Raw genomic sequence first — 15,165 nt, 5'->3', positions numbered from 1 at the left:
TCCTTCCTGGGCAGCCTGGGCCAGGGCTCCCTCACCTCAAGAGTTAAATAGTTTTCCCTTATGTTTAAATGCAACTTTTTGCGTTCCAGCTTCTTCCTATTACCCCTTCTAATACTGTTAATAAGCAATAGAGGATGGAACCGTTTCAAGAGGCTTATTTCTGCTTTCCTGAGTGACAACTCAGACAGAGATCTATGCTTCACCATCAATTCCCAGATGAGTTTCACACACCTAAATCCCAGAGGAACCATGATCTGGCATCAACCACCTGGAGTGAATCTCTCCTCGGCCCTGGGGTGCGACTGCCACAGCTCCAATCAGTCGCTTTGCTCACACACTCACTATGAAAGAACATGGGCACACATTGAGGACTTTGCACTTGGGACTCTTATCTCCCTCTGGTATGAAACACAAATCTCTAACATGATACAAGGTCCACCTAACTGATTAAGGCTCTCAGTGAAGTGTAGAAGACAAGTCCATTTGGAATGCACGCTCACTTGTGAGGTGAGAAAGACAAGCTTTCTTTACTATGCTGGCATCATCTTGTATCTGTTTACTGACAAAAAAAAGTAAGTCTCTACTAATTACTATGTCATCTTATAGTAACATGTTCCAAAAGAAAGTCACCATGGTGCTTGGAATGTATATGCCAGAGGGACAGATGGAGAAGGGAGGAAAAGATTAATCATTTAATGGCAGAAAGCCAGCGGTGTTACCAAAAAAAAATCTGTTTCAGTGCAAAACCAGAGGCAAGTTGATTATCTCAGCTGAGGTGAGAGCTCCACACCTAAACTTACCTGCGCATCTGGCAGCTTGACAAAGCTACTGATTTCAAAATACTCCCTTTCTGAAGTCAGTGAGTAACAACAAGCTCTTAAAAAAGGTCACACTTCAAGAATTAGTGCTGAGAATTAAAGCACGATCTGGCTATCAGTGTTTCAGAGGAGGCCCATCTTGTGCTGAAAGTCTCCAGTCTCCCACCTCTTTAAGCTAACCACTGTAACGGAAGTCTACAGCAACAGATTTCTGAAGCATTTAGAGTGTCTTGCTCTTCAGTAAACTAACTCAAAGAAAAATAATCAAGTGCCCCAGAACAATTGTAATTTATTTCATCCTTTATTACAAGATGAGAGATTTGGTAAAGGTAGAAATAAAACTTTTCAAATCCCATTAAGATGAAAGCAGGTGTTTTATTACTGCTTGTAATAAGATTGTGAAATGCTTGGAAGAGAATTTCAAGAGGTCAAAGACAAATTTAATATTCCAAGGCAGCAAAACCACTTTAAAATCGTGCAAACGTTTCCACATAATCACCTAAACACCAAAGATGGAATTTCATGGGAAAACACTGTACAAATGGCCGGTTATCTGGGGGACAAACTCTATCAATACATTTAACTAGAAATTACCATTTTCCAGGAAGAAAACCAGAATCACATGCTTGCACTGTATATATGCCTAAAGAAAAATATCTCCAAAAGTCTGCACGAGCCTGAGCGCTAAAACAACAAAACATACTACAGAAAGAATCAAAGGAATTTCCACAGTGCGCATTGCTCTTGTACTTACAAATCAAAGCTAAAGCTCAGAAGGCTTACTTTGCAAGGAGTGTCACCTCTGCAAATGAATACTTCAAAAGTCTAATGGATAATTAGCCACAATTGATCAATGTACTCCAATTGCTTCAAGAGCTTTAATGAGTGCCAGGCAGAAAATGTGGCTTTCTTCAGATAAACAAGACTTATTTTTACCATATAAGAAGAGAAAGTTAACCAGAACCACACAATTAACTAAAGATGTTTCAAAGGTTTATTTCATCAAGAAAATCTAGTTTGGACACAAACAGTAATTCAACAACACTTCAGAAGAGGATACTGAAAACACAACATTTAGTTAAGATGCACCTCTACTGATACCTGATAGTACAGTGACAGGCCAAAATGCTTAGGACTTACTTCCAGAAGCAGCAACAGCGTGTCCTAAGACACATTTACAGGCACATCAAACCAGAATCTTCTAACACAGGACACAAATATCTCTGTCCTCTCCTAAGTCCTATACTTCATTGTCATTAAGATACACCACATTGCTAACCAAACAGCAAATCTCAACACAAAGTCCACGCTTTTTCCTCTTTTTTTCTGCATCTTGGATATTAACCTTTCGAAATGCACCCAACAGGCCACAAAAGAATTTACAGATGTGTCTGCTGGCACCTCAGCAGTTCTGAAGTTCCTGTATTTGGCTGGAGACAGTCAAGTAAAAGGAAAGCATGTCATGCTTCAAAAATTCAGAGTTAAAAAAAATAAACTCCTCTAGTAAGAAAAACAGTAGCACTATTTAAGAGATTCTTTCCCATTTATCTCTCAGAAGGTGGCCAAACATACATGGTCAGGCAGTCTGTGAGACATGATATTCTACAGAGGTGGGATAAAAGGCAACAGCAGCTCTACAGAGCAACAGCAACAGGAAAGGTACCTCAAAAACACAATGAAAAGAGACGATGTTCTTTTCTGCATGGTATTCTCCTTGACAGCTATGATTCCTAAAGGAAAAATGGACATGCTAATGGAGAGACTGTATTCTAAAAGAAGGAATTGTTCTACTTCAATCCAGAACTCCATGTGTAGAAATGAAATCAGCAAGAAACAAATTTTTACTACAGGCTACATTAAAAGAAAAGAAATAAGCAACACAGCTTACTCAAAAAAACCACTCAGCATAAATATCACAGTCTGACATTAACTAAGGAGAAACATAACTATAAATAATTCACACTGTTGAAATAATTTGTAAATAAGAGACAAACATATTTATTTTGAAACATCTCACTGACTTCAAGAGCTACCTTGAAATCTCCAGTCTTCCTGTAGAAATACATTCTCCTTGAAGATTTGACAAATCACTTGAAGCTATTAAGGGGCTTCTCAATGGGTCCTAAACGAGGTAATGATCTGACGGTCACCTTTAAACATATGCTTAAAATTGAACAGTGTGACCCAACTAGGCCACTAATATCCCACTGAAAGCAGTCTGAAAACAGTACTGCCCAGAAACTGTTTTGAACCCAAGATGCCCAGTATCAGACGAAGTAAGCAGATGCAGCTTGTTCCAAGAGTGAAACCCCATCTTTAACTTGCAGTATTCCAACACTTTCTCATTTCCAGCATACAAAGATCCTGCCATTGCAAAGGTAGCTCTTCGATTTAGCCAATTTGCCAAGAGTTTCAAAAGGTATTTGTTTTTGCTTGGTAGGTTTCTTTTAATCCCTTTAACACAAAAAAGCTGCCCGTACAGTTGGTGCAGATTGTGCCGCAGTCACTCTGAAAACATAAAACCCTTCCGCTTCACAACAGCAGCATCTCTCAGATACTGCTAAATGACCTATTTATTCACTGCTCTCTCATAGACAGGTCCTCTTGGCAAGGATGTTCGTATATTTAATGTGCTGTGTTTTCATTATGATTCATTCTAAACCGAAGGCACCACCGAATCCCTTTTATGGCACAGTATGCCTCTTCTCTGCCAAAGCTAAAGCAGATTCATACATACACATACCAGAGACTATGACTGTCACTTTGGTGCTTGAGCATCTTCAGAATGTGTAAGTACTAACATTTCCACATACAAACAATAAGCTTAGTACACTACTTGTTACTTCAGAAACGGCTGTGACTGAGAGCAGTCTTTACTGGGATGGCAAGGAGGAGAAGCATGGGGAAAAGGCAGCATGTGCCATTCCAAGCCAATGGACAAAGCTGAGGCAGTCAAAACTCTAGGCCACACACAAACGAACTTAAGGCTTCCAAATAAAACCCAAGTGGGCCTTCCTCCGAACATTCACAAGAACAGACAATGCTATTCTACTCAGCCATGCCTCAGTCAGCCCTGCAAAGTGAACTAGCAATTGTGCCAAAAGGAATCCAAGACTTCTTTTCTTTTTCAGATGTAAGGGGGAAACTGTGTATCAAAACATCTTTTCTAGTTTAAAAGTTAATCTTTAAATAAAAGTGGAAATCAGGCTGCCTGCTGTAAAGGAGGCTCAGGCATGCCCCATGTAGCCTCTTGTATTGATGATTCAACCCTCTAGCTAAGTGAGAGGACTCTGGGATTCCACAGCGCAACTGTGAAACAGAACGGTCTTTCTGTCTGGTGGCAGAAGGTCACATTTGTTCTTCAACAGAGTGTTTTCCACTTGTGGAAGCCCCAGGAGAATCAACTCCTCTTGCTGCTTCTCCACTGCTAGGTAGGGTGACACAGTGCATCACACTACATGTAACTGTCCAAGTTCCCTGGATTGCCTTTTTTCTAATGAAACTGACCATGAGCACTCAGTTTTCAGACCATGATACTGGCTACTTTGACACATTTCTGTACCTACTTCCAATTACAGTATTCCCAATACAATCACAGCTCATTGTCACATACAAATATTAAGTAAACTCTTTTAAGTAAGGAGAAGTTCTGAGACCTGCTAAAAGGTCTTTTCATCAGGAATGCTCCTGTGAAATGGTACACATGTACATGATTGAGTCTACTAAGAAAATTACTATGACAAAGACATTTCCTTCTGACCAAAGTAACCAGGCACTTTGTAACTTCTGCACAGCAGCATTTCAGATGGCAGGTTTTCCTCTTTCTCAACAGTTTTCACATGTATATTTTAAACCCCCCTACAAACAGCAGCAGGTATACATGGGGGGAAAGCCTAAAAACTAGAAAGAAATCATTTCAGTCCCAACTATAAGGAACTGGAAGCACTCGAACAAGGTCTGTGTCGTGCTACTGCATTGGAAGATCCTGGCACAATTCTACTCCAAAATGATCCCATAAACATTTCATTTTTGTCCACTGGATGATAAGCCAATATGAGTTAACAAAAACAGGCTTTTTAACCACCTGACTTGGAAGCACAGCAAGGGGAAGCCAATTTGTGGTCTGACCCCATGAAGGCTGACTGTTCAGTTTTTTGCAGCACTAGTGCCAAACTGAACTCAGATAATTGTGCTCAGGCACATGCAGAACACAGGAGCCAAGTAACCATTGCTTCAGGTATCTTCAACAACACTGCACAACTGCAAATGAAATTTAACTCATGTACTAGGAATGAGAAAGAACTCAATTTCAGGTGCCAGGACTAACAGTTGTGGTGAGATTTTAAAGTCACCAAAACTCTTTGATACACCAGAGCAAGCTCATCTGTGGAGTACCACTGTGCCTCATCACGTTTCAAACCACAACTGTGTGACACTTTCCATTTTACTATGAGCTAAGTGCTTCTATATATTTCTCTGTTTGTATTGTTACAAAAGCCCATGTGCCTTTACTCAGTAAAAAACCACTGGTTTTGTTGGTAGCTGTTCAACAGAGAACCAAGCAATGATGGTCAGATCTGTAATACTATTAAGAGTGCCCTGAAACCTAGAAACGGCATCATTTGGAATACGATTTGGAGCGGCTACTTCTGTTTGCCAGGCAGCCTGGGATGGACAACTCTGGGGATGAGAACCAAACTAATTGCAAGTCATGTTAAAGCAACTCAGGCAGATTCAATCAGATTGAGTCATCAGAGAAAGAAACAGCACCAGCAGTTTGCTAAAACACAAGAACTACAAAGGAAGGAGGACATCCTCATCTGACTTAATTCACAATCAGCAATTGCATCTAAATCTGGTACTCAGCGATGTCAACTGAGTAATCTGTTTTAAATAAACAGTTTGCTTTATTTTTTTCATCATAAGTTTTCCTTACTACAGACTCCTCAAAACATGGAGTCAAGTAACATAACTCCCTACACAACTCAAATCATTATCAGAAGCCTTGTTCTTTAACATAGTTCGTCATCTTATTAAATTTACTTCAAGGTTAATATCCAACACGAAAACACCACCCATCAAGAAACAACAGGGCACAAAACTCTGAATGTTCTTGTCAAAAGCATGTGTATCATATATACAACCAGCCTAGAAACAAAGAATAACTGAATCCATTGCTTTTATTACTCAATATTAAAAGAAAAAAAAAGAAGGGAAAAAAAAAAAGAGAGAACTGGTCATTCTCTTGGTCAACATCAAAAATGGTTTTAGAGTTTTCGGAAGTTCACTTAAGACTTTATTTCTTCTAAGGTAAGATTTTTCTCCTCTTTAATCTGAAACTTCTACTGCAGTATGCATTGCCATGTGGCTATTTTAACTGCAACACAGTTGGAAACTCACACCATTCAAATAAATTAGGCTGATACAGTTAAGAGGAAAAGAACTGTGCTGAACTGAAAGAAAAATCCAGCATTAACAAATCTGTCAGTGATTATTTTGAACTGCTAGGATTTTTATGTCAATCCTACTACTGGTATCAACTTCTACAGAGGCTTAAATACATGCATATATACGCAGGTAAAGCAAACTCATCAGTTGCTGACAGCACCTGAAGTCTGGATCTAAACTCGTTATTGCCAGATCACCTCCTGAAATACTATATGGGAAGCAAGACCTGCCTGACAGACCAGTTTTCCTATCACCAGTTTTCCCTGCCAGGCAAGTGCTAGTTTCTATCAATACAAACATTTTCCCGTAGAATGAGGTTACTTAAAACCTACAATTTTGAAAAGGCAATTCATAAAATCCCAATAATGTTGTAATCCTCATAAACTAGGCATGAATTTTTACCATTTTCTCCTGATCTCCCTATAGATTCAGACTAAGGTCTGATGAAACAATTACATCCTTTTCTGGAGCTCAGAGAGATCAATAACACGTTTAATCAAACTGCACTTTTCAGAAAGAAAACTAACCTTGAGGTAGGGTTTACTAGTTCTATAGACAAAAACAATTTGAAAGGATCCCGAGCAAGCTGTAGTTTGACTGCAGCCTAAAAGCCCTGGCTTCTAGCAGCCACACACAACTCCAAGGCTGTTTCCAAAGTTTCTGCTGCTAGGCACCTGCACATTCTTATTGGAGTGCTATGGCTCTGAAGGTCCCAAGGAAAGGTGATTTCTTCTACAGAATGGCATAAAGAAAGCATTACAGCATGGAAACATGTCAAAGAGGAGACAAGAGTCCTACTCATCTCAGTGGGACTTTACTTCTTAAGGGAAAATCCCTCTTAGGTGAGTCACTGTCCGAAACTCTTAACAGAGAGCAAAAAGGAAGTCTGAAAAGCATACAAAACAAATGGGAACTTCCCAACATTTTCTTCTGATTTTCCACAGGCTTTGCTAGCAGTTTTGGGACAAAGGAGATGCATCTCAGCAAGAGGCTGTCACACGTCGCCTTAAACACAACCTCAAGCTCTTGCCAGCCACAAAGAAGAATGTGAAGGCTTCACCTCCCTTATATGAAAAAGATGATTTCTCACAGCACCAGGAGAGTACCAGGCACAGAGCACGCTTGCAGCAAAGTGCTCATTTCCATGGAAGCACCAGGCCACCTGCTTAGCTTTGCTACTCCTTAATGTGTTCAACAACCAACAGTATTATAAAAACATCTCTAATTGTAAAAGTTTTTCGAGAAAGTTTGAACACAAAAGAACAATCCTGCTACTACTGGAAATTACTGTGACAAGATGACCTGTTCCTCCACCCCCGCCAATGGATAATTGTTCAAAGAGTTCTGCTCTTTTAAGCAGATTTCTTGAAGAACATCAGCCCAGTCAAAGAAAACCCATCCTTGTAGTGTTGTCCATGAACACAGGGCCACAATTCCACGGTTTCAAGCAAAACTGTTACAGGAAAGGAGTCTGGTAGTGAACAAAGAGATATATACAACAGCACAGAAGACAGGCTTTCGGATCATCCCCAACAAGTCAAAAATCACAATGTAGGCACTCAAACCTGAATATGCAAACTGCACGATCACGGCCTAGGAAGAATACAAATCCTTGCTATAGTAAGTTGCTATACCTTTAATTCACAAAACCTTCTCAGGAACTACTCCTTATTCCCAAAACTATTCTAGGCTTGTCAATAAAACAGGCCTATGACTCTAACAGCTATTGTCTAACTTGCACTGACAGCTTCCTTCTTCCAGAGGATCATATGAAACCTCTGACATCCTTTGTTCATGTCTCCGTAGGCAGAAGTATTTTGCTTTAATCTCTTCCTGCCAATGGAAACATATCTGTCAGCACCTTATAGCCCTATGACAGGGACAATTAGTTCTTCTTTCCCTTTTAAATTGGTTAGGACTAAGGTCTATGCACCACCTTCAGCTTACACAAGCACCTGCACCACCAGCCTGAGTTACCACGCTTGTTTCTGGCATGCTTTTCATTCTTTCAAGAGCTGCCTTCAAATGTTAAGTCCAACTCAAAACTAACACTACTGGCTTAAGATGCTCCAGATCAAATGAGTACCCGTTATTTCTGAGAGCAGCTGAAAGGGTGGGCCTGCTTCTGCAGAGTGGTCGGACTAGATCTCTAAAGGTCTTTTCCAAACCCCACCATTCTGTGATTCTCATACTAGAAAGAACACTTTTAAAAATACACCACAGGAAAGAAAAAAGAAAGAGCAATGCATTCTCCTTGATTAGAACAAACCATCATGGAAGCAAGGTCTTGCCCAACAAAACTGGTCTCAAACCATAAATGGCCACGAGTGCTACATCAACACAATGAATTGAGAAAAGCTGGCTTCTGAATCACCCCGAGATAACTCAGTGATGTAGATCACTTATTTTAAACATAATGAGAAAATCTTGCGTTAAAAAGTTCTTTTAGATGTCTTTCTGCCTTTGTGCTTCACAACTCTTTCTTTCCCTTAGGCTATATTGCTACAGTCACCACAACTCGCTTTCAGCCTTCATACAGTTCTTCAAGCACAATGGCAGCTACATTTTACGCCCTTTGGATAAGTTAGGCAACATTCACTATGAGGCAGATCAGCTCCCTCACCACTTTTATTGCTGCCTTTAGAATCTTTTAAGCTGGATACACAACGTGGTAAACATCAGGGAGCAGGAGGTAAAAAACACAAACTAACCCACATTCTCCTTGAGCAGAAATTTCAGTTTCAGAGGAACAGACAAACTCACTGAAGTGCTTCGCTTCTTAAAAGCTTTCATCACAGCTGAAGCACCAGTAAGAAATAAAATCAAACCCAAAACGCTAACACAGTGTCACAGCTGATAATCCTACTAGGACAATAAACTGGGGGCTGGGAAGAAACTGGTAAGGGTGCCAGTCCTCAGATGACTACTAAGGAAAATGGTAAAACTCAGGAATGCTTCTGCTTCTCACAAGAAAATTCGAGGATCAAATAATTTGTTCTAAAATGGGGACACCAAATTTTTGTGTAAAACATTATGCTCACTTGCTCTCCTACTAAGAGAAAATTAAGATGTATATAAAGTAAAACTTTCCTGAAACCTCCACAATGCTCTTGAAGCTCCATCTTCTCCAACAGACAGAGCCCTGCAAAACTGTTTTTTTCTAAGTTGCCCAAGTTTTAAAATCCATTTTCTGTTAAGTGCTAGCACCTCCACAGAAGCACCATTTTACCACTTCTGCTGACATTAAATGATGCTATTTCTTCAGTTTCTCCAAACAACTTTGGCTGTAAGGACTTCTGAAAGCACTAATTTTGCTCTAATAGTTTGTAAACGCAAGTAGTTTGTAAAAGCGTTGAGCACAGCACTGCATGTGAGGACTAACTAATGATTTATGTAACTGGGATACTTCTGCTGTTCTTTTCCAATGCATTACGTCTTCAAATTAACTTTCACTTACTTCTTGAACATACTCTAACTGAGAAAGTCCAGGTCAATTTCCTGAGCTGGTGAATCCCATTTGCAGCTCACATCAGGCTAAGATTGAATTCCTTGAAAAAGGAATTTGTCTGAGTGCTGGCTTGCTCCTTACAAGGAGTGAGTTTATTCAAAATAAACCAAATCATCATAGAACCTTGCCCACCAGATTCATGTCTGAGGTCTTCATCTGATGGAGTATACAAGGCCATTGGCTTTGGTATAATTCTACGTGACTTAGTCCACACAGAAAATCAGCAGTTTCACCACATTGCTGCATAGTGGCTATGAAAGATCTACTCCTAAGAACTTACATATACATATGTTCATAGAAATAAACAGAGTAATTAGAATTTGTCACTCTTCCTGTTAATCTTAAAGAAAAATAAATGATAAACTGATTGTGTTTCTGTGCAGATCAATCTGCTCCACATGACAAACTGAGCCGATTCGGAGGCTGCAGGCAGCTCTATCTGCTGTCACGTTGTCTATCAGCTGTGTGTCACTTCCACATGCTATGACCTTCACTCAGATCACAAGCACCTCTTCCTTAAGCAAAGGGACCCCCTTCACTGCAGAGAAAACGCTTTTCATATCTTTATTTTTAACTTAAAAACCCTAAGATTAGCTACAATGATGTCAGCACTTCTTCAGAGAACACGACACACACTCTTATGTCAGGCAACGCAAGTTTCTCCACAATTCCTAACAAATCCGTGCATTAACATTTATGTCTTAACAAACTACAACAACAACAACTAGTGATTTAGGAATAGATAAAACACCAAAGATAAAAAATTATTTTTCCACATATCAGAACATGCTGGGTTTGCCATCAGAGATCCGAGAAGGAACTGCAACAAAGCAACACAGATGAGAGACAAGACACGCTGCTATCCAACTGAAAGACAGGAGGAGCAACAATCAAAACACTTCTCTAAGCTCTCATCTGGAAAATGAAGAACTAAAAAGCCATTATGCTATCAATAAGGGTCAGGAGCTGTGCCCTGAGACAGAGGCAGGTGCTTCCAGGTGTGTATGTTCCCTGCCCAGGTCTGCAATGGCCACCAAATTAGACTTCTTGCCCATACTCTGCCCTTTCCCTTCAGAGAGCTTGCATTAGCTTGGCAATCTGTGTGAAATTTGATGTTTGCAGATCACTTCCTCTATAGATGTGAAAAATATTCATTGCACAGCTGTCAACAGTGGTCCTTGACAAGAAGACCAATTGCTACAACATTCTCTTCAACCCACAAGTATTTTTCTAACAGTTTCCACGTTGCTTTGTAAGACACTGTTGTCTGACAGCTGAACTGAGACGCCTCACAGAAGTAATCACATGCTTTCTTTTTGCAGCATTCCGTTACTCTTTTCTAATTCAACCTACTAAGATACTACCCAACCTTTAACTTCAAGGAGGTGTTTTCAACAAGTGCTTTCATTTCCGGTTACATGAGAAACACTGCATCAATCAACTCGCTCTCACAGTATCACTGGTAAATGAAACAAGTAACTACGGACTCAAGAAAGTGCATTATTTAGCTCTGATTCAGAAAAGAATCAACCACATTTTCTAAACACCTGTATGGAGAAAGAACAAGCACAATGAACAGAGTATATGAAATGATATGTACATACTTTAGTCATTGCTCCTGTCTGTGCTGTGTTCAGTCCGGTGTGCCCAGCCATCTGTGGAGATACTTGGGTTAAAGTCTCCGCCAGCACACTGCCTGCATTCCCCTGCATGGCAGGGGCAGAATATTGCATTCCTGCTCCCCTTCCTCTTCCAGCTGCCCCAAGAGATCCATTCATTACCTGCCCTTGTCCTTGCTGAGGCTGATTCATTAAACTGTGACCAGAATTACTGTTGAGAAGGCTCTGGTGCGTCTGACTGAAATTAGTATTCATACATATTCCAGGTCCAGTCTGTGATGTTGCAGGGCTGCTCGTCACCATCCCTACTTGTTTTTGTGCTTGAGAGTTCAGAGTTTGTGATGCAGGCGTGGTAGGTCCAGAGGTGCTGGCTGCTTGCTTTGCCAGGCCTGAAGCAGAAGAGTCTCCCTGGTTTAAAGGGCTCTTACCCATAGCACTCAGATTACCAATATTAGCACTGTTCGGCTGCCCTTGAACTTGACTACCAACTCCTTGCTGGACAGGGCTGTTTGAGTTCACATTTCCAATTCCTGGGTTTAAGGAAGAGCCGCTGCCTCCCCTTAGAAGTTCAGAAAGCTGTTTGTGTTTGGAAGCCGCATCTGGAACAAGGTTCCCACTGCTGTTTAAGAGGCCCAACTCGCCATTGGGGATCAGCTCATCGGGAAGATCATTTTCCAAGTCAAACAAAGATCCAAAATCTGCAAGTTAAAACAGAAGCACGGGTGAGAAAAATATAACAAACAAGTAACTAAAATGTTCACCGATGTTACTTTTTACTAGCCTTAAACAATGGCATGCATGAAGGTAAATATTATTTTAATTCTATATTAAATAGAGAATATATCCAAAATAGCAAAACATTACACTTAAGACTCAATGTAGCCAGCAAGACACAAACCCGGGGGCCTTTCAGAAAGCACCGTTGCTCGTCCATCCTGGGCACGTGTCACCACACAGGGTCATTTTTGTGCAAGACTTTCAACAAAATATTGGTCCCAGCTTAAGGAACTAAGCTGACATGACTACAAGGATCTAACCTAACTCCTAGACATCTCTTGTTTTGGTTAAAAGAAAGCAGCAGATTTAGGGGGTTTTTTTCCCCATTTCCTCTCCCCAAAGAGCAATTCCATCACCTTCTCTGACCTACTATGCAAGCCCAAGTTGCAGTATTTAACCCAACAATCCTACCTCAGTCTGGTAATTTATGGTTGCTCATGGCCAAATAACATCTTCCAGACAGACTTCAAAGTTTGATAAGAAGACAACAACTGCTTCTTCAGTAGTTTGATCCCACATTTAAGCATGTTTAATATCAGTTTCTAATTGATTTGTATCATAATCCACTACCTCAGAAGATCCCAAAAGGCACTCGGCATGTTCTCCTCATAATGTGCCTTGAATCAAGTCACTTCTTGATCCCTGAACAGCTCAAATAATCCAAATTGCTCTCTAAGTGCCCAGCCCTCATTTATCATGACCAATATTGACAGAGGTAATCCACACACTCTCCAGATGAGCAAAAGAAATCAATCAGATCTTCATTAAGCCACTTGAAGGAACTGCTCTGCCTGGCTGGAACATCCAAATTGATCAAAAGTGGCAGGGATTTTGTTGTGGGGTTTTGTTTGTTTTCTTTCTTTAAAAAGGAGTCACTCAGGTTCACTGTCATGTTTTATTGCACATCCTAAGCAGCATCCATATAGCATTATTTTGGTATGCAATTAAAAACAGAAAGTTACTTGACTGTTTATAGGTATTTCCCAGTGAAAGTTACAGTTATATATTTGTAAGACATAAAGAAAAGGGCATACAGCAACATTAATAATCATGTAAGCAGACTAGCCTCAATTCACCAGAGGAGCTGTTCGAACAGGCAGCACGTCAGGAAAGTTTACCAGCCCAAAGATGTGATGTAAACCGACCAACATCTACTGTAACATCACGGAAATGTGTGAAAAATTTCCTTTGCCCCTCTAAAGCCAGAGCTCAAAAACCCTACTAAGCCACGGTAAGCAACAGACAAACCAATTTTTTTCCAGCTTAGAGGAAGCACAGGTTATTTTCTAACGCACAGCAGCCCAAAAGCATAATTGTTCAAACGTTTCATTCACACTTCCACCACAAAAAGCTGGTGCAAGAATCAAGGTGACAAAGGCAGCCTGAGATCATTCAGTAATGGACAGCCTGGACCACATTACCTGCATTGCAAAGAAACAAGTACCCCTCAAACACCACAAAAGCTGTATCACAAAGCCAGGATGCGTCAGCAACGCGTCTCAGCACATTAAAACACGATACGTTCAAACTCCCAATTCCACCTCACTGCAGAAAAAGGAATAAAAATTTCCAGATGTGTTGCAACGTCAACTGCAGAAACAGACCCAGTAAACACATACACAAAAGCTACATTCTGCCTGTTCTGAGGCAGCATGTCCTTCAGGGGCCCACATCGTGCCACCATTCTCTACTCAATAAGCTCTGAAGAATCCTTCAGGCTTCTACGACACCAGCTGTGACAAACACAACACAGACTCTTATCCTCTTTCAAAGCAGGGAAGTAACAAACTAACATTTTCATTAGCTGGATTCATTAGAGTTTTCTTCATTTCTCTCTTACTTGCTGCCTTCCCCTTCAGTTCTTTAGTTCACCTTTCCAGCTTGCCTTCTTACAGAAACTCCTGGTGTACCTTCAACTACATTCCTTCCAACAACCGCTTCATCTCTTCTCTTCCCCACACAACATTGTGACACTCACTGAGCTGCAATTTACACCTCCTCCCATATATTTTGCTTCTAACTTTCTTCCCCCAAGACTGCATTGTTTCCTCCCATCCACCTCCAGCCTGCACGGCTCCTTTCCAGCGCCAAGCCGTGTCTGGCCAGCAGCGAGTCTCCAGGCCCTGCTCACGCGCCGGCGGCCTCTGCCACAGACGGCGGCAGTGGCGGCTGCAGCCTGGAGCACAACCAAAGCCATCTGCCTGCACATCACAAACGGTGGTGACACAGGATCCGTCACTGCAGCTTTGCCTTTGCTAAACCGCTCTCGCCATCCCAGCTCGCTGCGAAGTTCAGACGACTCTTGTAAACCCCACGACACAGTGTTTTTCCAGGCTTCCGCACCAAAATTGCTACTGTTCCATGAACAAAAACGTGCGAGCGTGTGCACGCAAGGCCAGGGGCAGAGAACTGACAAAACCTGGAGGGGGGAGATGTTGCTGTGGCTTGAAAAAAGAAGTAGTAGTTTTTCCCAGTTGTATTTCAAAGTCGGATGCTGGAGCATAAGTGCTCAATTTTTTGTTGTTTGCCTGGCTGGACTCTTTAACAGCCTTGCCCCAGCCAAGGACTGGAAACGGTTTTGCAGTTTACAGAAAGAGGGAAGAAAGTGTTTGGGAATACTGCCTCTGAAACCCCAAAACAACCTACCGCTCCTAAGCTCCTCTAAGAAAGCTATACATTAAGGTTAGGCATGGAAAGTTTACAGCTCTGCATCAGGAAAATACAGAGCAAGTAAACAGCTTAGCACAGTGGCCTTGTAAAGATTCAGTGAGCATTCAAATGTTCAGGCAATGATTAATCTTCCTGTTTTCATATTTTAATCAGCCGTGTACGTTAAAAACACCAACACAAGGCACATTTTACAACAGCTATAAAATATAACAGAAAACAAAAGTCTACTTGAGGATGTCTGCAACAAATCCATAAAGATAAGAGATTGCCTAGGCAGTTATAAAAATAATAAATATATTTATACATATATAAAAATCTGCTGTAA

General features: G+C 40.9%; 1 protein-coding gene across 5 annotated transcripts in view; it reads right to left on the bottom strand.

Annotated features, from left to right (window-relative positions):
• The window catches only part of CREBBP (CREB binding protein), a 91,987-nt gene that overhangs the window by 65,518 nt on the left and 11,304 nt on the right, over positions 1 to 15,165 (bottom strand). For 4 of the 5 annotated variants that reach the window (XM_061993670.1, XM_061993671.1, XM_061993672.1 and 1 more), the window contains exon 2: positions 11,379 to 12,091. In XM_061993670.1, the coding sequence (XP_061849654.1) occupies positions 11,379 to 12,091 (713 nt within the window). The remainder of the gene's footprint in view (positions 1 to 11,378; positions 12,092 to 15,165) is intronic. The other variant, XM_061993673.1, reaches the window with a different exon arrangement.

The sequence above is a fragment of the Colius striatus genome, chromosome 3 (genome assembly GCF_028858725.1).
Source record: "Colius striatus isolate bColStr4 chromosome 3, bColStr4.1.hap1, whole genome shotgun sequence".
NCBI classification, from domain to species: domain Eukaryota; kingdom Metazoa; phylum Chordata; class Aves; order Coliiformes; family Coliidae; genus Colius; species Colius striatus.
Note: the sequence above shows the minus strand (reverse complement) of the source record. Positions and strands in the feature narration are given on the sequence as shown.